The sequence below is a fragment of the Nerophis ophidion genome, linkage group LG03 (genome assembly GCF_033978795.1).
Source record: "Nerophis ophidion isolate RoL-2023_Sa linkage group LG03, RoL_Noph_v1.0, whole genome shotgun sequence".
NCBI lineage: Eukaryota > Metazoa > Chordata > Actinopteri > Syngnathiformes > Syngnathidae > Nerophis > Nerophis ophidion.
Genome location: NC_084613.1, coordinates 50,440,450 through 50,467,949, shown reverse-complemented (window position 1 = coordinate 50,467,949; position 27,500 = coordinate 50,440,450). Strand labels below are relative to the sequence as shown.

Genomic DNA, 27,500 nt, shown 5'->3' with positions numbered 1-27,500 from the left:
TCATCAAAAGGTTCAGAGAATCTAGAGAAATCACTCCACGTAAGCGGCATGGCCGGAAACCAACATTGAATGACCGTGACCTTCGATCCCTCGGACGGCACTGTATCAAAAACCGACCTCAATCGCTAAAGGACATCACCACATGGGCTCAGGAACACTTCAGAAAACCATTGTCACTAAATACAGTTCGTCGCTACATCTGTAAGTACAAGGGAACAAAAGGGAAAGAAACCATCCAGACTGTTATCGACGCAAACTTCAAAAGCCAGCATCTGTGATAGTATGGGTGGTGCATTAGTTCTCAAGGCATGGGTAACTTACACATCTGTGAAGGCACCATTAATGCTGAAAGGTACATACAGGTTTTGGAACAACATATGTTGCAATCTAATCACCGTCTTTTTCATGGACGCCCCTGCTTATTTTAGCAAGACAATGCCAAGCCACATATAGCTTGTGTCGTAAAAAAAGAGTGCGGGTACTTTCCTGGCGCGCCTGCAGTTCAGACCTGTCTTCCTTTGGAAATTGTGTGGCGCATTATGAAGCGTAAAATACGATAGCAGAAACCCCCGACTGTTGAACGACTGAAGCTTTACATAAAACAAAAATGGGAAGAATTCCACTTTCAAAGCTTCAACAATTAGTTTCTTCAGTTCCCAAACGTTTATTGAGTGTTGTTAAAAGAAAAGATGTAACATAGTGGTGAACATGCCCTTTCCCAACTACTTTGGCACGTGTTGCAGCCATGTTTTCTAAGTTAATTATTATTTGCAAAAAAAAAAATCAAAGTTTATGAGTTTGAATATCAAATATCTAGTCTTTGTAGTGCATTCAATTGAGTATGGGTTAAAAAGGATTTGCAAATCATTGTATTCCGTTTATATTTACAAAACCCGTTTCCAAATGAGTTGGGAAATTGTGTTAGATGTAAATATAAATGGAATACGATGATTTGCAAATCATTTTCAACCCATATCGACATATCTAACACAATTTCCCGACAAAAATGGAAACGAGGTTTGTATGTATGTATGTATATATTATATATATATATATATATATATATATATATATATATATATATATATATATATATATATATATATATATATATATATATATATATGTGTATATATATATATACACATATAAAAACATGTGTGTATATGTATGTATATATATATATATATATATATATATCAAAATATGTGTGTGTGTGTTTGTATGTATGTATGTATATGTATAGATATGTACATGTATGTATGTGTATGTATAAGTATGTATATGTATATATGTATGTGGGGACAGCGCGGCGAAGTTGGGAGAGTGGCCGTACCAGCAATGAGGGTTACTGGTTCAATCCCCACCTTCTACCATTTTAGTCACGTCCGTTGTGTCCTTGAGCAAGACACTTCACCCTTGCTCATGATGGGTCCTGGTTAGCGCCTTGCATGGCAGCTCCCTCCATCAGTGTGAGAATGTGTGTGTGAATGGGTGAATGTGGAAATACTGTCAAAGCGCTTTGGGCTCCTTAAAAAGGGGTAGAAAAGCGCTATACAAGTACAACCATTTACCTTTTTTTATGAGTATGTATATATATGTGTGTATATATATATATATATATATATATATATTTTTTTTTTGTATGTTAATATATATACAGTATGTATAAATATGTATGTATTTATGTATATATATATATATATATATATATATATATATATATATATATATGAATATGTATGAATGCATATTCATACATATATATAAATATGGAAAATGTATGGATGGATAGTGCTAGCATGTGTACCTAATATTGTGGCCAATGAGTGTTTACATTTCGATAAATGTTCAAGCTCACCTTGATCTCTCAGCAGCTGCTGTTCTCCTTGACTCAGACACATCCTCCACCCTCCTTTCCTGATTGGTCACATTTCTTAGATATCGTTTAGTGACAGCTACACAGTTGTCTCTGACAGAACTCTTCATGGTACTATTCACGCTCCCAGTCACCTGTTGCACCCCTCTCTCCCTGCCTCTATGGCTCTCCTCTTTGATGTCAGAGAACTTCGGAAGTTGAGTCTTCTCTCCTTCTTGGGCATTTATTTCGTTAGCAGTCTGACTGTGAGTAGCCAGCTTCCGCCTGCTCTCCTCTAACTCCCGTCTCAAAGTGAGAAGCTGCATGTCAGCCTCCTTCTGTCTGTGCTGGGCAGCAGCTAGTTCTCTCTCCGCATCCTTGTGAGCTGTCTGGATTGCCATCAGCGCCTCTTCAGTCTCGGCTCTGAGACGGTCAGCTACTGACACTGCTACCTGAAGGTCGGCCTGGAATTGCAGCCATTCTGTACGTTCTGTCTGAAAGAGAAAAATGACGCGTTTTAGGTGCAAATAGTGTTTTAAAGTGTTATATTTGAACTATTTATTACAACTACAAGCATTTTTTCCTTGTTTTGATTTGACTTTTGATTAGATTGCGTACTGCTGCTACATAGAACGATAATCGGAAGACGACAGCTAACGTAAATACAATAGTTTAGACAAAAATAAAGCAGAGGTCCCCAAACGTTTTGACTCGGAGGGTACATCGAGTTTAAATAAATTTGTCGGGGGACCAGTGCACCAATTTAAGCATTGTAGTGTCCCGACAGAGGCTGGCGCTCATTTTAAAGTTTGTCGACCTTCACATGCCAGCAGCAGTGTTCAGTCCCAATGCCAAATTCTTAAACTTGCACACACATTTCTTTATTTCTCTATACACCAGCTACACAACACTTCCTCATTATCCACAAGTCACACATGGAGAGGTGCATTCACAAACATTGACATGACAATACAAGCAGCAGACTAACTTCACATTGTTAAATTAGACTCGACTCTTGCAAATAGGATTTACTAGTAAACACTAATATAGCGCTACTTTAACATTGCCACAATTGGTTATCAATGATCCATTTAAGATCAGATTGTGCGGAATAATTGTACTCAAACAGTGGAATTAGTGCACGTAAAAGTAGTGTAGATCTTTGCAAGTTGTTTTGCACCTATTTGATCTACAAAACATGTGACATGGTCATCATTTTGCATAGATTATGTTTTACAGACCATCTTCAAGACACATTCTGACCATCTTTTCAGAATGCACTGCTTTGTTTTAGTTTTTAGTGCTTTCATATTTTTTTATTTATTTTATTTTTACTTTTTTTTTATTTCATATTATTTATTTTTTATTTCATATCATATTTCATATTGACAAATTAAGTTCAAACTACATGCTAATTTGTATTAGAAATGGCAACAGCGCAGGATGAATGCCTCACAACAAGAGGATACAGAAAAAGGAGCTTACTGACTAAGGCCGTGGTACAGACTATATTAGCAGACGTGCAAATATTTGGGACTTATGCAGATACCAAATACACAACTGCAGGTACTAATAGATAAGAAAAGTTGGTATTGCATAAAAGGGAGAAACTAAATGCTAGATAATATGTCTCCTATTAGGTCCCATTTTGGGGTCCTTATATACACACACTATAATAATACCTGTATGTTGAAGCACTGTACGTCTGACAACGGTAGCTGTAATGCTCCGTCAACCCATCGAACGGCTTTGTAGCTTACCAAAGTCGTACAAAAACATTTTGACGGCTTTTTGAGCGCTGTGTGTAATGTTTTACATTCTCAATGCATCATCAAAGTTTTGGTTTTGCTTGCTTACGGATGCTTGCTAGAGTCATTTATGGAACAGGCGTCAACCTGCAGTCCACAGGTACTTCTTACAACTGGTCACACGTATCATCCCTGTCATTAAGTACATAATAAAATTGATTGGAGGTCAGTAAGCACACATCCAGGATTAATACACACACAAGGTGCCCCGGGTTTTAAGGCATACAATTTTTGAGAAAATAAAAGGATTTGAAGTGCGCCTTTTAGTCCGAAAAATAAATGTATTTAAATCTCAATGCTGATCTCTTCAACTTGCCGGTCAAAAAAAAAAAAAATCCATAAAAATAAAAATAAATTGTTTTTGGACAAAATTTGTGTGTTTTTCATTTTCAAGCATTATTTACATTAGCACTGGCAAAGATTAAAAGGAACCAATTTGGTACCCTATCGCTTAAGACACTAGTCTCCAGTCAATGACAATGCACATTTTTAACTATTTATTCTTTCACCTTTGGACAATTGAGACTGTCCAAGTAAAGCGGCTGTTGGCAACCTTTACCCGGGGGCTTAGAGGGCGCTAACTTTCCAGTGTTTTAAGCATTATATCCCACCCTCTTACAGCTTTGAGAACGTAATGACAAACTATGCCTGTACGTGACACGCACAGATCAGAGCCCAAATTCAAATCCATACAGATGTGTGAACCACAGTTGCACCGTGCTGCATGGCTTGTTCTTTGATGTACATAAATATATTACAACAAATGAAACAATAAGCAAACTATTTGGGTGAAGTGGAAAACAATGTGAAGTCAAAGGCTTGTCAAGCGAACAAGGAGAGGCTTTTTGACAGGAAGTCAACTATGCAAACAATTTCCCAACTCCCTGAAATGTTGAAAATGAAAAAAACAAACAATAAATAAGAGAAACCACAGGAGGAAAAAAAAGGTTGACACAGGATTAGGAGGATAGCCAACAGTACTTGTGCGCCATCAAATTACGTTTTTTTCCCTCTTAAATGCTGTTACTCTTTAGAGCTTCTGGGTTTGATGACAATCATACTGAAACAGTTTCAGTGTAATTTATGATCGTGTGATAAAAGAAATCAAGAGCTTTCCTTCAAGCGTTCACAAACAGCCATCGCTCTTGATATCATGGAAATCCTGGGCCATTATTAAAAAAAAAGAGAAGAAAAGCAGTCAATAGTTTAGAAAAAGCGAGAAATAAAGAAGGGAGGTATATATTTAATGGAGGTTACAGATGGACTGAGAGGAAATATCAGCCAGAGGATTATGGTTGAGGAGCAGAGATGTTAGAAAGGTGAGTAAGTAGATAAAAACCGAATGGAGATGCGGAGGAGGAAGTAATATTGAAGCCAAGTCGACGCTCCCTCTTCTGACCAATGACTCAAGAAGACCACAGCTGGACTTGATTAAACTCCACACACACACACGCACTAGCACACATCTCACATTTCTTTTCTCTCCCCCGCACACACATTCCTTATACTATAGCCTCACCACCAAACTCCATGAACTTATATTTTATCTGTGTTGTTTTGTATTCACACTCTATTCAGGAAACAAATTAAAAAGAAGGAACACGTCCTCGGTCCTCGCTCTAAAATACTCGAAAAAAAACAACCTTTGGCGGATCTTGTCCTTACGTAGTCATGCTTATCTGGCCATATTTGTATTCACACTCTATTCAGGAAACAAATTACAAAGAAGGAACACGTCCTCTGTCCTCGCTCTAAAATACTAGAAATAAAACAACCTTTGACGGATCTTGTCCTTACGTAGTCATGCTTATCTGGCCATGAGCACTCCAACTGGAGCAAGTCTGTTTAAGGAAACAGGAAGGGGTGCTCCTCAGTTCACACCGAGATAAGGGAGTGGATTGTCATTACACACATACACACGCCCGGAAGAGCTGACCCAAGGTCCACAGTAAGACCAGATGGGTTGTGTGCACAAACAAACACATTGTATGTTCAATCCATCTTTGCCCAGTTGTCTTCCCCACCCAGCCTCTCATTCTCTCTGACACATACTTGGAGAAACATCTAAACTCTATATGAGCTTCTCACTTCAGGCATTCGAGCTTTCTTCAGTCTGCAGAATGCAGCAAAAAATATGATTGAATGCTGTCTCATCCAGCCATCTTTGTTGAACGCGGAAGGCAGAAAAAGCTGCATACCTACACAAAATGTGCATGAACATCAAAGTGAAACGGGGCCCAGGTCAATGCCTTGTATTCCACACTGCATAATTCACCATGTGCACATTCAACATCTCTTTCCAGTCTAGACAAACCTCAACAGAACTTTCAGACAAGTTTCTCTGAGCCCGAGCAGCTTCATTTAAATGATCAAGAGAGCGAAAGGGAAACAAAATCATTCTTCAAAATTTCAAAAGAGCGATCACCTGGAACCCATTCCACAGCTGTTTTGAAATATATCCAGAAGGGAAACAAATATAATTAGATTGGAATAAATGGGGTATTTTCATTTTCTAGGAATATTTAAAACAGCTGGTGCACATAAATGCAAGAAAGATGGTTTGTCAGATTATATCCTGAGATGTTCATTGTGCTAATAAATAATCTACAAGATAATGCACTAGGGGTCTGATCTACAAAGGTTTACGTATATTAAAACACGTGACAACTTGATAGTGCACCCAAAGCTAATCCATCCATCCATTTTCTACCGCTTCTTCCCTTTTGGGGTCGTGGGGGGCGCTGGCGCCTATCTCAGCTACAATCGGGCGGAAGGCGGGGTACACCCTGGACAAGTCGCCACCTCATCGCAGCCCAAAGCTAATCTACTAAGCAAAACCTACTAATGTGCAAAATAGAGAGCATAATCTATTCAGCATGTTTGTCTCCATGTATATGCAGAATATATGCTGAGTTTTAGAACGTCCATAAAACTTGAATGAGATTAAAATATAGACATTTAGTGTTCGCAATGTGATTGATCCTAAAAATAGTTTTGCGTCTATATTTAGCACGTTTGAATTGTGCATGTAAAGTGGAACAGTTACGCACAAATTGTTGGGATAAAGGAGGCAATCACTCTGCAAAAACAAAAGAAGGACATAAAATCCTCTGTCATGTATTTGTCAAAAATAAAAAAAAATAATAGACATATTGTCTATTAAGCAATATAACTGTATACTGTAGCTGGTTTATTACTGAAGGCGTGGACTAAAACAATTTCAATTGATTTGTTTTGGTGACTCTTGCCGTTTCTTTTGTCATTTTTTTTTTCATATGTGATATATCCCATCCATCCAGTTTCTATTGCTTATTCCCTTTGGGGTCACGGGGCACTGGTGCCGATCTCAGCTACAATTGGGCAGAAGGCGGTGTACACCCTGGACAAGTCGCCACCTCATCGCAGGGCCAACATAGATAGACAGACAACATTCACACTCACATTCACACACTAGGGCCAATTTAGTGTTGCCAATCAACCTATCCCCAGGTGCATGTCTTTGGAAGTGGGAGTAAGCCGGAGTACCCGGAGGGAACCCACGCATTCACGGGGAGAACATGCAAACTCCACATAGAAAGATCCCGAGCCCGGGATTGAACCCAGTACTACTCAGGACCTTCGTATTGTGAGGCAGACGCACTAACCCCTCTGCCACCGTGAAGCCCATATGCGCTACATTAATCATATATTTCCTCTATAAAAAAAAACTGCATTGTCATGCATTCTTGCATCGTTTCTGGATCATTCCAAACACATTTAACAACAATGGCAGAAAAAATATTTTTAGTTGATTAGATCGCATTTCTAGAGAATATGGTCAAGAAAAGGTGGTGTGTGCTGCATATTCCACAACATTACAAAACCGCAAAGACCGTTGGAGCATATGATTTTATACATTTGGAGGGAAATGAGTGTCTCTTTGGGCAAAGCCGGTATAGTACACGCAAAATTCTCATTTAAATAGGGCGGTCTGTACCACTTCTGCAGTTGTAATCACCTGTGCACACAGTTTTAATACATCAAACGTCTAAGAAAAGTACTTGCAATCTTATAGTTTGCACATGCTATTTAGCTCATGGTAATTGGATCCGAGTAGATTAGACCCTATATGGGCAAAAGTATTGGGACAAATGGCCACTACAGGAAGTCTACTTTTTTGGAACCTCTACAGGATTTTAGATTTCATTTATTGGGATTTTTTGTCCATTCATTAAAAATATTCTTAAGCCAGAGTTAGCCAAACCTGACACACCAGACTAATAATTTCTGTTTTAGTCATGTTTAAAGTGGGACTTTGCTAAACTGCTCCCAGGAAGAACAGTGACTACATTACTAAATCAATGTGCATAAATAAACCTCAAGTTCTTTTAGTGCTGTTTTTTAAAGAAGCGCCTTTGGTATTCATCTGACTTTACTTCACCAATCTGTAAAAAGGACATAGCAGAGTTATTATTTGTAAAAATTAAATTAAATTAACTATAAAAAACACAAGAGCGCCCTCATGTTTTTGTATGTAGCTTGTATTTAAGTGACGGTAGTGAACCTATATTTTAGTTTGTATTGTGTAGACAAAAACTGAAATATGAATTTGGTGTGAAAAGGAAAGTGTTTATAAAATAGCTGCCTTGAAAATTGAAGAAGAGCATAGAAACAGATTTAATAAAGGGGTTGGGGGTGAGTTGAGGAGAAACCAAAAATGTAATACATTTTTGAGCTGTTGTGCTCAGGAATGAGTAGTCAGTTGTCTAATGGACAGACTGAAGAAAGGGGAGGAAGTCCGTTAACTTCACAAAGTAAAACTCATTTGCACTCTTTATCCTTCACTGCATGTGTGTTCGTTAGTGTGAATTTGTGAGCTTGGTCTCACGTGTGCAACAGACACAAAAACAAATGACCAGTGTGAGCAAGCTTCAGCCTTCACCCGCCTCCTCTTGCTCACCGCACTGAACAAAACAAAACAAGTTTTGTGTCCTGAACAGTCGTTTGGGAACCCCCCTCCTACACACTGCTTTACCCACTCCCCTTCTACCCGCTCCCCACAAAGAGGCTCCCAGGACAGCAGAGCAGACTGAGTGGGTTCATAAAGTCAGGCTTTGCAGAGTCTATTGGCCCAGCGAGGGCCCATGTAAACACAGTATTGGATTGCCTCAATTTCTAATACAGGGCTATATCCTTTGTTTCCCCATGTTCTGTGCTGGCAAGTCTCTCTGGGGGTGTGGGAAAGTGCAAAGGAGTGAATGGAAAGATGAAACACTGGATGGACATAAAAAAACAAGTGAGATGTGATTGTGATAGCTGTAATAATATGCTATCTATTTTCTGCATTGCACAAAAACAGCAAAACCCAAACATTGGACACAGTCTGGTGCGCAGATGTTGGTTGACCTCTAATTTGGATTTTTTTTTTTTAAGAATTAACTGTTTGCAGAAGACAGGTGGCTGCATTGCATTTCAACGAACTGCCAGCAATACGTGCTGCCCTCTTCCTGCTCCAACAATGCACGCAACGTACTACTAATACACATGTTCCACACATAAGCAGCAAAAGGATAAGGTCATCTTCAAAAGCGTATCATTTTACTCACTGGTTCAACACCAATAGAGCAACCATAGATCAGCTTTTAAATGCTTTCCTTGTAGAACTTCTCTTTTGTGAATGAGCATAGATTGATAGTCATGCATGTTCGTGTGAGGCAGCTGTGATTGACAGTTTTGAAAACCAATCATTGTATTTGGGTCAACCGGCAAGTTTTTGAAAATGTACCTTCTAATTGTGACTAATATAAACATTTATTTGTTAAATATTTTGCCTTTAAAGAAAAATGCACTTATTGGAATTTTGCTCGTCACTCACAATCCTTATGTTAGACAAAAACACACATCTTTCTTTTTTATGCATTTTAACCCATAAACATCCATCCATCCATCCATTTTCTACCGCTTATTCCCTTTAGGGATGCGGGGGGCGTTGGTGCCCCTCTCAGCTACAATCGGGCGGAAGGCGGGGTACACCCTGGACAAGTCGCCACCTAATCGCAGAACCCATAAACAAACGCTAGCAAAACTAATTTAACAATGGAGGTAATGGGAGTTGCGCTATTCCACCTATAAAGCGCTCTACAAAACATCCAAAACCGCGCATTATCATTTTATATACATAATTTAAGTATATATGTAGTGTAGTAACCGGTATATTCATAATAATTATTAATAAATATTTATGCACTTGGTCATTTTAAGCATACTGCAGCTATATCTACTGTACAATGGCTCCTCTCACTGGGATGCTGACTGATGGGATGTTCATACCTTCCGGTTTAGATGAAGAATGAATCATAATCCTCACGCAGGAAAAAAAATAAATAAAGGTGCCGCAAACAAACGTCTTTTCGTTTCTTTCTCATTATATTAGTTGGATGTCAAAGTTGACCAACTTCTCAGATTATGGCCACAACCTTGCACTATACAAGTGAGATGCATGATTTATAATCTAGAGTTAAAGGGGAACTGCACGTTTTGGGGGGAATTTTGCCTATGGTTCACAATCATTATGAGAGACAAGAAGAACTTTTTTTAATTAGGATTTTAAAGATGATAAAAAAAAATTTGGAAGATGCAGCTGAAGGGAGTCATCGCTGTAGCCTTCAAAGCCCTCTAAGACAACTTCAAAACCCTCCATCAACGTTTTATATACACACTGCAAGTCTATATATCATGCACTGATAGTCATGTTCATAACTATATGTAATATGTACAATATTTTCCATGTTTTTATAATTTTAATTTCCCGCGCCTTGATTTATGTTTCTATAGCAGCGCACGTCCAACTTCAAGTGTGTTCCTACTTCCGGATAAAAAACGCTTGTGTGGTCTAATCATGGCAGACATGGTAACAAAAATGATGACGAATATGTTAGGATAAATAAGGTTTCACAACCTTATTTTTTTTCAACTGAATGAACAAATGATTAACTGCTGCTTCTAGAAGCAAGCACGAAGAAGAGGGTTAAACAGAGCAGACAGAAGCCAATAGTGAGGTGAAATCAACTCGAAGCTGCAAATGTGGAATTTGGAAACAAGCTATTTTGACATAAATGGCATGCCAAATAAACTACAAAAAATTTCCCCGGCCAGCTGGACCAAGAAGACTACTGTCCATTGAGTGAGTCACACTTAATAATGATCATGATACAGTACATGCAGCATGTCATGCATGTATCATGACAGACATCATGCGCTGTATAGCTAGCTGTGTACAAAGAAAATATGAAATGTTTAATACTTTACAGTAACTCTAATACTTTACATATACTGTAATACCTAATACTGTAATACATGTTCATTTTTTTCCGTTGGTACAGATTGGTGTCGTATCGCAATGTGGTGCATTACAAGCTCAAACGGGTTTTGTGTTGTCGTAGAAACTAGTTTATCTCTTGCCGTGGTTAGCTTTTACGACTAATTCTGTAGCATGGCAATGTGTTACTACGCTAGAAAAACAGTTCCTCAGTGTTCGCTCTGACAATCACAATGTCGCTACATCTTGGATATTATACATGTTACGGAACGTAAATAAAGTTTTGGTGACAGTTTTTAAATGCATTTTTATGAGTGATTTAGCGGTAGAATGTATTTCTTCCATTAGCTGCATTGCTAGCTATCGAGAACAAGCCAATTTTTACATGTTAGAATGCAAAAAAAAAGCAAAACATTTTGGCTTCTCGTCTTTTATAAGACACAGTTCAGTTCAGCTTAAAGTTTTACCAACTCAGAGGCAATGCAGGAAAACAATATGCCAATAGCACAAGGATGTCAAATATTGAACAGGTTCAATGTGAGAAGAGTTTGCCTTGTGTAAAATTGAGCTTCATTTAATTAAAGAAACTGCTAAATGTGTCTACTGGATGTCGCAATAATAATTCTGTTAGGCAAGCAAATAGTTTATACCAGGACAAGCAAGTATACCATGCAAGAGATACATGGTAAAGCGACCCAACGTAAAACAAAAAGAAGTAAAATAAAAATTGGTAACCCCACTTGAAATGCTGCATGAGACACTGCACATTGATATAGTTCTGTAGAAACTGTTGTCTTCTGTGAAAATTTAAAGTGTGTGATTTACTGCAATACTGACAGTCTTTTAAGTTTTTTTAGTTTGTTGTAATTGTTCACACATTGCACAGTTTTTATTTTTTTACCAATACACAGTGATGCCTAGAAGGCAGGGATAACTCAACCCTCTTGAATAGTTTCTATCTGAGTTGGTATGATTTGTTGCGTTAGTTGAGCATTAATATGTGGAAATGAAAAAATAGGTAGTTAATACATAGAAGAGTATTTATTTATGCTTTATTTTGTTTTTTGTTCAATCCTGGGAGGACGGGCTGTGATTTAAAGTTGAATTGCTTTGTAGAAACACTGATATTAAGTCTAAGTTCATTGTGTTCTTCATTGTGTTTTTGAAAATGTACTACTACCATTTTTTCCATAGAATTTTCAACTAACTTGAGGTTTTTGGCAAGAGGATAATTTGTGATATGTACATTTTCAGAAAATGCTTGTTCAATTTTGGGCCAAAGTAAAACAAAGAAAACAATCTGAAGTCGTCTTGGTTGTATTTTTAAGTTATTACGCCATGATTTTAAGTTAAAGTTAAAGTACCAATGATTGTCACACACAGACTAGGTGTGCTGAAATGTGTCCTCTGCATTTATCCCCTTGATCACCCCCTGGGAAGTGAGGGAAGCAGTGAGCAGCAGCGGTGCCGCGCCCGGGAATCATTTATGGTGATTTAACCCCCAATTCCAACCCTTGATGCTGAGTGCCAAGCCCCCATTTTTTATAGTCTTTGGTATGACTCGGCCGGGGTTTGAACTCACAATCTACCAATCTCAGGGCGGACACTCTAACCACTAGGCCAACGTGGAAATAGATTTTCCTTCATAAGGCCCCTGAGCTAAAATGAGTTTGACACCCCTACAATAGCAGCATAAACTACTTAGCTCTCTGTGATCGATGCGCGCTAAACATAGTTCATTAATGTGAACGCTTATAATAACGATATCGCTGATACTTGGTTATTATACAAGTCTCGAGATGTAAATCCAATATTTTTGGGCAGTTTTGGATGATTTGTAGACGCCTTTATGGGCGCAATTACATAATGACTCCCATTACCTCCATTGTTAGCTGATGACGAGTTAGAATGTAATAAAAAATGAAAACAATTTGTTCTTGTCTTACATAGAAATAAATGATAGTGATGGGCAAAATATATAAAAACCATGGCAAGGGCATCACACAAGTTGGTTGTGTTTAACCCATACGTTTTGTGTTGTATCTTTGTGAGTCAAATATGTAGTAACACAGAATATTGAAAGCTAACATGGTACAATCATTGTATCTACTGCTTCTCTTGCCAAAATGGCCAATAAACAATACATGAAAGTCACATGAAAACCCTGTCAACATGGCCATCAGACACAACAAATAACCTGAATCTCCTGCCAACATGGCCTCCAAACAAATAGTAAACATATTATACTTATACAGTGCTTCTGTACTTTCAAAGTACTGAATGCACTTTGACCTTATTTACACATTCACCCATTCACACACACACATTCGCACAATGGTAACACAGAACTGCCTTGCAAAGCCCTCACCACGACCATCAGGAGCAAGGGGAAGTGTCTTGGATGGAAGAAGCTGGATTTGAACATGGAACCCTCAGCACCACGCTTACCACCAACATGGCGTACAACTAGTCACCCGACTCTCCTACCAAAATGGCCCCCAAACACAACTAGTCACATTTCTCTCCAACCAAAATGGCCACCAAACACAACTAGTCACATTTCTCTCCTGCCAACATGGCCACCAAACACAACTAGTCTCCTCTGACTTTCCTCTTAACATTGCAACCAAACACAACTAGTTTCCTGACTCCTGCCAACATGGCCACCAAACACAACTCATCACATTTCTCTTCTGCCAACATGGCCACCAAACACAACTCATCACATTTTTCTCCTGCCAACATGGCCACCAAACACAACTCATAACATTTTTCTCCTGCCAACATAGCCACCAAACACAACACAACTAGTCATGAGACTCTCCTGCCAACATGGCCACCAAATACAACACAACTAGTCATGAAACTCTCCTGCCAACATGGCCACCAAACACAACTCATCACATTTTTTTCCTGCCAACATGGCCACTAAACACAACACAACTAGTCACATTTCTCTCCTGCCAACATGGCCACCAAACACAACTAGTCTCCTCTGACTTTCCTCTTAACATTGCAACCAAACACAACTAGTTTCCTGACTCCTGCCAACATGGCCACCAAACACAACTCATCACATTTCTCTTCTGCCAACATGGCCACCAAACACAACTCATCACATTTTTCTCCTGCCAACATGGCCACCAAACACAACTCATAACATTTTTCTCCTGCCAACATGGCCACCAAATACAACACAACTAGTCATGAAACTCTCCTGCCAACATGGCCACCAAACACAACTCATCACATTTTTTTCCTGCCAACATGGTCACTAAACACAACACAACTAGTCACGTTTATCTCCTGCCAACATGGCCACCAAACACAACACAACTAGTCATGAGACTCTCCTGTCAACATGGCGACCAAACACAACTCAACTAGTCATGAGACTCTCCTGCCGACATGGGAACCAAACACAACTAGTCATATTTCTCTCATTCCAGTTCGATGACCAGTTGCATCAGATGTAAGAGATGACATCGGATGTGTAAGTGGGACAATCAAGAGTTGTTAAGAATGAAAGGTTTACAGAAGTTAAAACTGCTCAGGGTCATTATTGTCCCCACCTGTGGAAGATACAAAAATGGCAATTACCTGAAACTAAAGTAAAATGCAAATGGCCTCATGTCACAAACATGTTTTAAGAGGAGTACTTGCAATATGAAATATTACAACTTTACCTTTTAAAGTTTTTGTAGAATAACCAGAGGGGTCATTTTTCACCCCACATGAGCATCTAAGGGTTAACTGCAAGTAATGTTTGTTAGAGCATTATAGCCTCATTAACATATAAGTCAAGTGTAGAAATAACCTACCAGTATATGCTGAATGACATAAAACCAATAACATTTTTTCAACTTGAATAATAGGGGCAATTGACATCGGGTTGCAAGGATTATTCAATTAGAAAAAAGCTTTGATTTTTTTTGCTGTTTGATTAAATGTTAAATGAGTGTACATAATAAAAATGTATAAAATCCAGGACTGCATGGAGTGTCTGCACCTTTAGATACGCAAACATAGTCCCGCCCGCCTTCCTGTGATCGATGTGGCGGCAGGCGGCAGATATTGTTTTTATTTGTATCAATATATCTATTCATCCATTTTCTACCGCTCATTCCCTTCGGAGGGCGCTGGAGCCGATCTCAAGTACAATCGGGCGGAAGGCGTGGTACACTCTGGACAAGTCGCCCACTCATCACCGGGCCAACACAGAGACACAGACAACATTCACACTCACATTCTCACACTAGGGCCCATTTAGTGTTGCCAGTCAACCTATCCCCAGGTGCATGTCTTTGGAGGTGGGAGGAAGCTGGAGTACCCGGAGGGAACCCACGCAGTCACGGGGAGGACATGTAAACTCTACACAGAAAGATCCCGAGCGCAGGATCGAACCCAGGACCTTGGTATTGTGAGGCAGATGCACTAACCCCTCTCCCACTGTGCTGCCCTAATACACATATAAAAAGTAAACTTTCAATGTTAATCATGTGGAGTTATTAGAATGAAATAATGAAGGTAATGGCGAGCAGAATTTTTATTTTTCCCAACTATTTTCCTAAAAATACCGTGAGGCTATGAAGTGTTTTTTATGAGCTTACTCGATCAATGTTAATCATGTAGTTATTAGAATAGAATAATGAAGGTGATGGCAAGCAGAAAAAATGTTTTCCAACTATTTTCCCTAAAATACACAATGAGGCTATGAAGTGTGTTTTATCAGTTTACTCGATCAATTGTTAATCATGTAGTTATTAGAATAGAATAATGAAGGTGATGGCAAGCAGAAAAAATGTTTTCCAACTATTTTCCATAAAATACACAATGAGGCTATGAAGTGTGTTTTATCAGCTTACTTGATAAACAAACAAACTAATGGATAGGCTGCTCAATAACTTAAATCTATAGTTGCAGAACTAAAGTGACAAAGCTGGTGAAGTTAAGATTTCCACCGCACTCAAGAGAAATATTTTTATCTTTTAAATTTGGATTTAATTCTTAATTGTGCCACTTCACGGCCGTCCCACTTTAAGAGGTCGACTGTAGCTCCATACTTACAACCTAAACCACCCAAAAAAATAAGCAAACACGTAGAGAAGAGGTCACAAGGGAGGCCCTACTTTGCGTGATATTATAGTTGCTGTAACCTGAAGGAAGCTTTTAGCATCAAGCTGCTGTCCTAAGGAAGGAGTCACAATTAGAACCAGGAAATCACTGCAGATTAGAACATCTTTAGATGTGCGGGAAACATACAGCACACAAAAGAAAGCTTGTGGAAAATTACAACCACCACTATGGTGGAAGACATATAGAAAATATTGTGTTTTCCTTCACAGGCCTCAACATAGGACAGGAAAACCTTCATAAGCAAGCCGCCGGTCCTATGGTGGCTGAGTAGGGACAATTCCACAGTGCACCGTGATAGTGGACTGTAACAGGGTGTTTTGGTGTTATCTCTGGAATGTAAAGGTCACAAACACTGACTCTGTGTCACTGGCATTTATGACAAACTCTCTATGGTGTCTGCAAGCACAACTATCCTTTTAGTCTCTCTTGGGGAAAACCAATGCCACCATTAAAAGAGAATTTCTTCCTTCATGAAAATGCAGCAAATGGTCAAGTTCATGCCAAAGCAACAAGTGGCACTACGACTTTGTTAGTCTATAAAAAAAAAAAAACAAAGGAAGGGCACAAAAAAAAAATTAAGAAAAAGGTAAACATTCATCTGGACAGCTAAGTGAAGATTCCACATGTAAAAGTTAAAGTGATTGTTTGCTATGGTTACGTTACTGCCAAGTAGGTGCTTACTTTAATTCTACAAGAATTACACTTCGCCTACTTCCTGCTCCGAGCATGTAAGTTACACCCCGTGTAACACACATGCGTTAGCTGATCACAGGAACTGTATTTGTGTACGTCCTCTTGTGTACGAGACACCCGTAAGTGACAGCCATGAATGCAAGTCATCTTATTTAGACCGAAGAACACGTTTTATTCAGGGATGTGCTGATCGGCCGGCCACCGATCATTATCTGCCGATTTTCATGAAAAAGTATGTTATCGTCTTTGCCCACTAATGCCTTTCAATGATATAGGGTTTCACTATGTAAAGCGCTTTGAGTCAATAGAGAAAAGCGCTATATAAATATAATTCACAAAAAAAAAAAAAAAAGCCAATCTGGCTGACAAGAGGTTAGCAACTAATTATGTGTCTCCATACACAGCGTAGGGCCGCTTGGATAAGATAATAACTATCACGTTCATTGCGGAAAACAAACTGCATTTCTAGGTATCTTAACTATCATCACTGGAGGATGAGGCATAACTTGTTACACACCAAAAGCAAACCAGTAGAAGGCCTGCTAGTAAAAGCTAAACTAGCCGCTAAACTCGCTGGAAACAACACAAATTAACAAGTGCTTAGTAAACTTTCAGAAGTGTAGATAGAACCACGTTGCAGCAGGAAGTAAACAAATATTAACAGGAATTTCATTTAATTTTAGCTAGGATAATATAACAACTGTTAGGGTGTGTGCATACATTTGTGGCGTCGATTACAAGGATAGTACCAATAAATGATGATTAATACCAGAGAGATTATATATATTTTATAACAATATAAGAATATTTTTACATTGTCAAAATATTTTTTTTGTTTTTGCTAATGTTTACAAATTCAGTAAGACGATGACAAAAAAAATAATTTAAATGAGCATTACAGTATATAATATTTTTTTATTTTATTTGGTTATTCTGTCCTATTGACTTTGTTTTCCAAACAATTGTATGTAATAAAAGAGAATCAGAAACTAATTTGAATATTGTGCTGATATTGTTAAACTGTCAATAGCACTCACCATAAATGTAAAAATATACAATTAACACATGTGAACGATATCACAGTCTGCAGCATAACAATCGAAACATTTATTCAATTACATTTGCTATCGTATAAAAAATATTTACAATAGTGATCCGCTCGAGATGGTTTCCTGTGGACGGGGACTCTCGCTGCTGTCTTGGAGCCACTGTGGATTGAACTTTCGCAGTATCATGTTGGACCCGCTCGACATCCATTGCTTTCGGTCCCCTAGAGGGGGGGGGTTGCCCACATCTGAGGTCCTCTCCAAGGTTTCTCATAGTCAGCATTGTCGCTGGCGTCCCACTGAATGTGAATTCTCCCTGCCCACTGGGTGTGAGTTTTCCTTGCCCTTTTGTGGGTTCTTCCGAGGATGTTGTAGTCGTAATGATTTGTGCAGTCCTTTGAGACATTTGTGATTTGGGGCTATATAAATAAACATTGATTGATTGATTGATATATATCAGTTTTTTTAAACAAATAATAGCAAAATATGCAAGCCCGTGGTGTTCTTATATTTTTTTGGTTTAATAAAAGCTCATTTTGAGCTAGTGACATACTAGCATATTTGTACACTTTTTTCCCCACTCATTCGCTCCTCATCTGTTTCACTGTACAGCTCAGGAATTTGCATGCACGTTGCGCGGCCCATTAATCAATTGTTTCCGATTATTACATTTTCATAATTGTGAGAAGCCATAATCGACATCGAACCCAAAATTTGATTAATCATCCAGCCCTAACATGCAGTAGCTTTAATTTTAATAGAACAATACCATAATCAAGTAAAGTTGGAGACAACGGCTCACGCTGTTATATGATTCAAGGGAACAATTTTCACAGATGTACAATTAACTAAGCATTGCACATTTTTTTTACCATGAATTGTCAAATAATCTACCCACAGTTTACCCACAGCATTTTCCAAAAACCACTCACCTGCATTGTACTCTTCAAATTCTTCACTTCAACCTGGAGGCATTTCAGCATCTCTGACAGAGGGGAAATGTCAGATAATGTCAGATGCATACCAAACCAAGAGGAAAAAGGTCAAAGTAATGTGTTTGCCCTTCTCAACAGGGTAAAATGAACAATGAAACAAGAAGTTGTAGTAATCAAACTAACATTTTGCAGCTCTTACCTGTGACGTTTTTGGGCCCTTCCTGACTGACCGTGATCCCCAATGTTGTCCGACATTCTTCTAGCAGCGTCTCCAGTTCTTTTGCTTGGATGTCTCCAGCCTCTGGTCCCTGTAGCAGAGACTGACTCAGAACGCTGTCCCTCTCTCGCCATTTGGGCCCAGAGGAGCTGCACACCGGTGAGGTGCTACACGTAGCAGATGGACTCTTTGAAGGGCTGACAGGCACAGTCCGAGGAGTAGAAGAAGAAGGACCTCCATTCCTTGCCACGGTATTATGTCCTTTCACTGGTACTGTATTGTCTGGCTTTGTGGCCACTTGGCTGACTGATAATCCAGTCAAAGAGCTGTTTGAGTTGAGTCGTGAAGGAGCAGGCCTCCACTCAGGTGCAGAAATGGCAGAACTTGTCTGTGATCTCTTTGCGCTAGACGATGGGAGCACCGATACTAGAGGTGAAGATGAAACTGAATGGGACACTTTAGCTGATGTAGAAGGAACGAGCTGGGGTACAAGTACAGGTATGTCGCTTTCAGGGGAAGCAGGAGGAGTGTGGAAACTATCTAAGTGGTTCCCTAGAAAAAGAAAAAAAATAAGAGAAAGCTTGTTTGTTGCTTGGCAAGATCTTCTGATCCACATTGTTTTGTTTTCTCAAACAACATCCAACATTTTCTGGATACAGTGCTACCTTGGTTTTTGTATACGCCACCTTTTGTATGATTCGGTTTTTGATGATAATTTCCTCATACAATCTCAGTAATTAATATTGCACTAAACATTCGAGTCCAAGTGTCCGCGTATCATTCGAGTCAGCACTGCTACTCGCATCAACATCGAAGTTGAAAACATGTGAAGTGTGGAAATATTTCTTCCTATTCTTGTTAAAAATATGAATACCGAAAAATGTATTTAACTATGATTTTAGCCAATGTCCGACAGCTAAACTTATTCTAAATCAATTCAAGTACTTTTTTTAAGTGGCGTCAATTTGCAATGTGTTGAAGATAGGCTAAAAATGCCAAGAGTTAATTAATAATCAATAGTATATTAGTGTGCAGCTTTTTAGACACTTATTCACAAAATGCTTGTTTTTTTCTTGACCAAGCAAGTTTTGTTGTTTTATCGTTTGTTGTTATTGCTTCTATTTTAATTGTCCCTTTTTTCATTTAAAAAATATATAGACATATACTGTATTTGTTTGATTTTGCACTTTTCCTGTCCTTACTTTTAAATGGACAAAAGTTTAATAGTAATTGATTTTTTTAAAAGACTAATGAGCAGCATAGCTATAGTATAAATAAATATTTATGGACAAATTTGTTGCACATGCCTAAAAATATCTCAAGCTAAATTTCAAAGTTGATGGCTAAATTAGAGCCACTGAATATGCTTGCTTTATAATCCAACTAGTCGCCTAATCGTTTATGACTGGTCAACAGCCATAATAATAATAATAATGATGGATTAGATTTATATCGCGCTTTTCTATTGTTAGATACTCAAAGCGCTCACAGAAAAGTGGGGACCCATCATTCATTCACACCTGGTGGTGCTAAGCTACATCTGTAGCCACAGCTGCCCTGGGGTAGACTGACGGAAGCGTGGCTGCCAGTTTGCGCCTACGGCCCCTCCGACCACCACCATCATTCATTCATCATTCATTCACCGGTGTGAGCGGCACCGGGGGCAAAGGGTGAAGTGTCCTGCCCAAGGACACAACGGCAGCGATTTGGATGTCAATAGGTGGGAAGCGAACCTGCAACCCTGCGGTTTCTGGCACGGCCGCTCTACCCACTACACCATGCCGCCCCCATACTCCGAAGTAAGTTAAGTAAGACTCCACATTTCCACAAATGTGCTAGCTTGATGCTAATATACATTGGCTTTGCACTTGACATGCTACTGTGATGAGGTGGCGACTTTTCCAGGGTGTACCCCACCTTCCACCCGAGTGCAGCTGAGATCGGCTGCAGCACCCCCAGCCACCCCAAAATTGAAAAGCAGTAGAAAATTGATGGATGGATTCTACTGATTAGCATTAGCAATTTTACGTGGCCATTTCAACACACTCAAATGTGTTAATGAAAACTACAACATGTATGTTGTAATCAAACAGCTGGTACATAATAAGTACAATACTTACAATATTAACACTTTTTAGGGTGCAAAAAAAAGACTGTAATAAAGCAACACACAAAGAAAAGTGAACATGCAAAGGTCTTGTTGACACTTCTAGTACTTATATAAAAGCAAATAAAAAGTAAAGCAGCACGCTAAAGTTTTTACTGCAATAAGATGTTCATTCTTTCATTTTTTTTTTTTTCATTTATTGATTTATTTCAGGCAATGACAGAAAAAAGTAGAAAGTTGACAACACATAATATAAATTAATATAGTGCAAAAGGTAATGTATAATATATTTACAGTATGATTCCTTTAAGTGACTGGTGGCAGCTAAATAATACTAACAGTACAGGATAATAATAGTTGTTATGGGGGTTTTTGCACTGAAACTCAAGTTTACATGATATCTTGCACTTTAAAGTGCCAAAAGAGTGGAAAAACAAGTTGCCTATATATTGAAGCTATTATCATATATACCGTATATTATTTATGATACCAAAAGACTTCCAAAGTTTCCAAATAAAGAGATATCGATCATAATAGAATCAATAATAAAGCAGTCAAAATTGGTAGCATGGAGAACAATTGGCCAATTGCACTACCCAGTGTGGTCCTCAAGATTTTGGAAAAACAGCTTCTATGTGAATTTGTATCCACCACACATATCCAAGTGTGGTACGGATTTATATACGTATTCTCTAAAAGAGTTGATCTGTACAGAAGACAAAACTCCTCTGTACTGCTTCAAAGATGCCTTGAAGGCTTTTGATCGAGTCAATCACAAAAAGCGGTTTCTTAAGCTGAGTCAAAGGGGTGTGCCTAATAGCATTGCTGGGATGTTACTGAGGCCATGTCCGGCTCACGACACGCCCCACCCTCTGAATGCTGGTGGTCAAGCTAGCACTGTTTTAAATGGGTACAAGGCGTCATTTAGCCTTTATTGAAGAAAAAATGCGCTATGCTTGTGTTGTTTTTGGCTTTACGAATCGTTCAAATTGCGGAAAGAATAAAAGTTTCTTCAGAGTTCCTCGAGGAGTTATCAAAAAGGGCGGGAAAGTGCAAGACTTGTAGAAACAACTACGAAAAAAGGATGCAGCTCACACTTTAGTCCAAGGGACATGAGTTATAAAATGCATGAGTTTGCAGTGATCACATCATTAAAGGTTTGTTTGGTATAGTTTTAACGGTTAATTTTTCCCATTCAAGTATTTTCTTCATATCATTTGTTTCTTAAACAAATGTTTGCTACGAGTGTTTCAAAAAGCACCAACTCAGCGTGTCTAAATAAAAGAAAGCAAATGTGAGCAAAACCCAAAAGAGTTGAGCTTTAGTTAAAGGCAGCAATCATATATGAAGTTTTTAGCACATACACAATGTTAACATCCAAAGTTATATTTTGATAAAGACAGGGAAAAACACACTACTTGAAAATGGCGCATGCGAGCGCACCAAACATGGCAGCATAGACGCAGAGTTAAATCATTAATTGCAACCTTACCCGAGCAAAAAATATGCGTATCTATCTGAGAGAGTCTAGATACCAATTTATTTGACCGATCCACACACAAAGAAGTTATAGACTTCCTAACTTTTTCAAGTTTATATCTGTTTTGTTGTATAGAATGGCGTCTGGAGCACAATAGTTCATATGTCTGGGGACGCGACTGATGAAATCCTTGATATCACCCCTCAAATATTTTTTTGTTCAAGTATAGGGAGCTATTCCATTGCATGGTTACATGTTTTGCTTGTATCTGCTATTTGCAGGAAGATTTAAGCCTCTTTTGTACTCAGATAGTTTGTGTGCTGTTTGCTGTACAGCCATCTTAGCTTGGTCGACCACCACTGGATTTGACTTCCGGGGAGAAGTTAAGTGTCGGAATATCAGCAATAGCATCATAAGAATACTGGTGTACTGATATGTTAACCATAGCATGCAGGTTAGATGGGGCAACAGTTTCCAACTGCTTTTGTGTTAGTAATGGCTACTTTCTCCGCACTTTTTAACATCTAAAGGGGCGGGGGGCACTTCGACCAGCCTCTAGGTCCATGGCAACATTTGTCTAACTACCAGGTGAGAGATACATGATTTATAATCTAGAATTTACTTTTAGCAGAAGCAGCCGTGGCTTAGTATGTCAACAATAGCAGCTTAAGATAGTATTAGCTGGCTGCTATCATTACGCAGCTAAAATAGGCCGTCTGTGTTTGTGCAAATAATAACATACATCCATCCATCCTTTTTTTACCGCTTATTCCCTTTGGGGATGCGGCTGGTGCCTATCTCAGCTACAATCAGGTGGAAGGCGGGGTACATACTGGACAAGTCGCCACCTCATCGCAGGGCCAACACAGATAGACAGACAACATTCACACTCACATTCACACACTAGGGCCAATTTAGTGTTGCCAATCAACCTATCCCCAGGTGCATGTTTGGAAGTGGGAAGAAGCCAGAGTACCCAGAGGGAACCCACGCATTCACAGGGAGGACATGCAAACTCCACACAGAAAGATCCGGAGCCCGGGATTGAAACCTGACTACTCAGGACCTTCGCATTGTGAGGCAGACGCGCTAACCCTTCTGCCGCCGTGAAGCCCGCTAATAATAACAATAACACTCATATTTGGTTAATTTTCAGGTCACAACATTTAAAGAGTATTGTTTCTGGATGTTTTTGGAAAGTGTATAATGGGTGCAACTCTCCATCTATTGATTCAAGTGTTAACTATTTATGATTTCAAATGCATAAAAAAGTCAAGCAAATTTGATATTGTCATACGTAACAACTGTGAATGAAACAGCAAATCCTTTTCAAATTTGTGCGTATTTCCAGTATGACTGATCTGATAACATGGTCAGAATGCAAAAGCGTTACTCTAGTGGCGTAGAATTAACAGAACTTGCTGAAAATATTTTAAGCCAGATATTCAATAATTTGTGTCATTTTGTAATGTTTAGATGGTATTTTCACATACTTTGTGGATTGTAAATACAATTGGATAAGTTTTATGTGTACAAAGAAACACAATTAAGCATATAAATTCAACTTGATTTTCCACTCTACTGGTACTTTATTTCGATTTATTTTTAACTGTGGTTATTTACTGTTAAAGTAAAACCATTAAATCCTTAGCAATTTGTGTTTTTCTGTCAAAATTTGCAATAATGGCTTTTGAAAATAAGTTCAAATCAAGTTGTGGACTCAAACATGCAAAGCAGATCTTACAGTATAAGCAATCGTTTGACTCGTCGACTAATCGAAAAAATAATCGCTGACTAGTCGACTATTAAATACTTTTTAAATTGCAGCCTTTGAGTCTGATTCAGAATATTTTTGGGTAAAACAGCTTCAACTTTCCTACGATTCCAATTTCATTGGATCTTATGAAACTGCCTATATCAGGGGTGTCAAGCTTATTTTAGCTCAGGGGCCGCATGGAGGAAAATCTATTATCACGTGGGCCGGACGGGTAAAACCATTGCAAAATAACTTAAAAATGCAACTACGACTACTTCAGATGGTTTTCTTTATTTTACTTCGACACAAAATAGAACAAGCACATTCTGAAAATGTACATATTACAAATAATCCTCCTGACACTTCAAGTTATTTGAAAATTCTGAGGAAAAATATGGTGCAGTTTCAAAAACACCATGAAGAATACAATGAATTTAGACTTCATCTAAATGTATCTACAAAACAAAACTTTAAGTCACAGTCCATTTAGGATTGAACCTAAATAAAATAAAGATTTAATAAAAAATATTATATGTATCAACTACCTCAATTGTCATTTCCGCATCTTAAAATACCTACTGAAACCCACTACTACCGACCACGCAGTCTGATAGTTTATATATCAATAAATAAATCTTAACATTGCAACACATGCCAATACGGCCGGGTTAGTTTACTCAATTGCAATTTTAAATTTTGCGCAAAGTATCCTGTTGAAAACGTCGCGGTATGATGACGCGTAAGCGTGACTTTACGGATTGTAGCAGACATTTTGATCCAGCACCGATCCCAGCTTTATGTCATCAGCTTTAATCGCATGATTACACAGTATTCTGGACAACTGTGTTGCTGAATCTTTTGCAATTTGTTCAGTTAATAATGGAGACGTCAAAGAAGAAAGATGTAGGTGAGAAGCGGTGTATTGCAGCCGCCTTTAGCCACACAAACACAGCCGGTGTTTACTTGTTTCCTTGTTTACATTCCCGAAAGCTGATGGTGAAGCTTTATTATGGAACAGAGCGGTCAAACAAACATTTTTCCCTACCACATGTCAACCTGCAGGTTTCGGTGAGAAAATTGTGGTATTAAGTCGACTCTTGCCGTAGTTATGAGCAGAGAGCTTGCGTCGTGCCCCGCCTCCTGCAGCTGCGGACTCTCTTGCATCCTCCCAACGCCCCCCCCCCGACCGTGGGATGCTTGCACCGCGGAGGAGGGGGAAAAAAAATCTCAGCCGGGCTGCCTTGCCTCGTCGAGAAACGTGGCTTTCATCGAAGACACTGGCGGTGGCCACACCCCTCCGACTTTCAGGTACGGCCATATAATCTCACTAAAACACTAGTAACACAATAAGCAGATAAGGGATTTTCCAAAATTATCCTAGTAAATGTGTCTAATAACATCTGAATCGCTTCTACTGCCCTTGTCTTCTTTTAAATTATATTTTTTTCTAGTCCTTCACTCTCACTTTCCTCATCCACAAATATTTCATCCTCGCTCAAATTAATAGGGAAATCGTCAATTTCTCACTCCGAATCACTCTCGCTGCTGGTGGCCATGATTGTAAACAATGTGAGGAGCTCCACAACCCGTGACGTCACGCGCACATCGTCTGCTACTTCCTTACAGGCAAGGCTATTTTATCAGCGACCAAAAGTTCCGAACTTTATCGTCAATGTTCTCTACTAAATCATTTCAGCAAAAAAATGGCAATATCGCGAAATGATCAAGTATGACACATAGAATGGACCTGCTAGTCCTGTTTAAATAAGAAAATCTCATTTCAGTAGGCCTTTAAGTGTGCTAACTTGACAAACCATACAAACTGAGGTAGAAACCTTTCAAGATGGTTGAGTTACTTCTTGCCTTCAAGGCATGACTGTGTATCGATAGAAAAACAAAAGCCGTGTGAGCAATTTCAACAAACCAAAAATAAAAACTTAAAAGACTGACTGTATTGCAGTTAATCACACTGTTCAATTCCTTTAAATTTGCACAGAAGACAACAATTTTCACAGAACTATATCAATGTGCAGTGTCTCATGCGGCGTTTTAAGTGGGGCTACCATTTTTTAATTTTACTCCTGTTTGTTTTACGTTGGGTCGAGGGGGAGGAGTCCAGGCCTGCTTTACGGTGTACCTCTTGCTTGGTATATGCTCACCCCGATTTAAACTATTTTCTAGCCTAACATAATTGATACAATATTGCAACACCCAGTAGTAGAACAGCTGCTTCTTTGATTTAAAAATGTAGCTCAACTTTACACTTGGCAAACACATCTCACGGCCCGGATAAAACTTGTTTGCGGGCCTGATCCAGCCCACGGGCCGCATGTTTGAAATTCCTGGCCTATGTGATATGAATAAAGTCATGATAACAATGATGACGACTATAATTACAATAAATGATGTCAAGGCTACACCAGAAACAGATCAGTCTGATGTCACCCCTGCAGACTCATAGTCACCGGCAGTCATACTGCTCAAAAGTGGATTGTTATGATGTGCAGTGATGTCTTAACCTGTGTTATAGTCCTCAATGTTTTTCTTTATTTTGCATTTTGACTTGGTGACAGCAATCAACATTAGACACACCCGTTTTTTTAAACAGTTTGCAATGAAATGGAATTGTATATACCAAGTTTCACTAAAATAATGAAAAAAATAACATCCAGCAAATGAAATAAAAATCATGTAAGAGACAAATGTTAATCTAACAAAGAGTATACTTATTTTGGCTCATTTAGAGGGGAGTTATACAATATACATTATTTTGCATTTATACATAATTGCATCAAATGTTCAATCCTGTGAACTGTGCAATGTCACCAAGTCATATTTAACCATACTAATTATAAAATAATGGACTGCAAGGGCGTACAAAAACGTTTCCAACAACGTGGGAAGGAAGACACAAAAGAGGTTGACAATCACCCAGCTGGTATCTGAATCATCAGGCAACGACGTCACTGAGGAATGGTGCTTGGGAGAAAACCACTTAAGTGCTCACTCGTCTGGCATGTTGACACTGAAAATACCATAACCATGTCGATGGGGACACTTTAACAGGGAGGCTGAACATCCACAAACTGCTGCAAACGTAACAAAAAGATGTCTTGCCCTTGTTTGGACAAAAGCTGTACTTGTAAAAATAAAGGATTTCATTTTAA

The 27,500-nt window shown here is 38.8% G+C and overlaps 1 protein-coding gene across 3 annotated transcripts in view; it reads right to left on the bottom strand.

Annotated features, from left to right (window-relative positions):
• The window catches only part of si:ch211-195o20.7 (cytospin-A), a 52,708-nt gene that overhangs the window by 14,731 nt on the left and 10,477 nt on the right, over positions 1-27,500 (bottom strand). For all 3 annotated transcript variants that reach the window (XM_061895520.1, XM_061895519.1, XM_061895518.1), the window contains exons 3-5: positions 18,973-19,542; positions 18,771-18,823; positions 1,862-2,352 (exon numbers count right to left, since the gene is read on the bottom strand). In XM_061895520.1, coding sequence (XP_061751504.1) covers positions 1,862-2,352; positions 18,771-18,823; positions 18,973-19,542 — 1,114 coding nt within the window. The remainder of the gene's footprint in view (positions 1-1,861; positions 2,353-18,770; positions 18,824-18,972; positions 19,543-27,500) is intronic.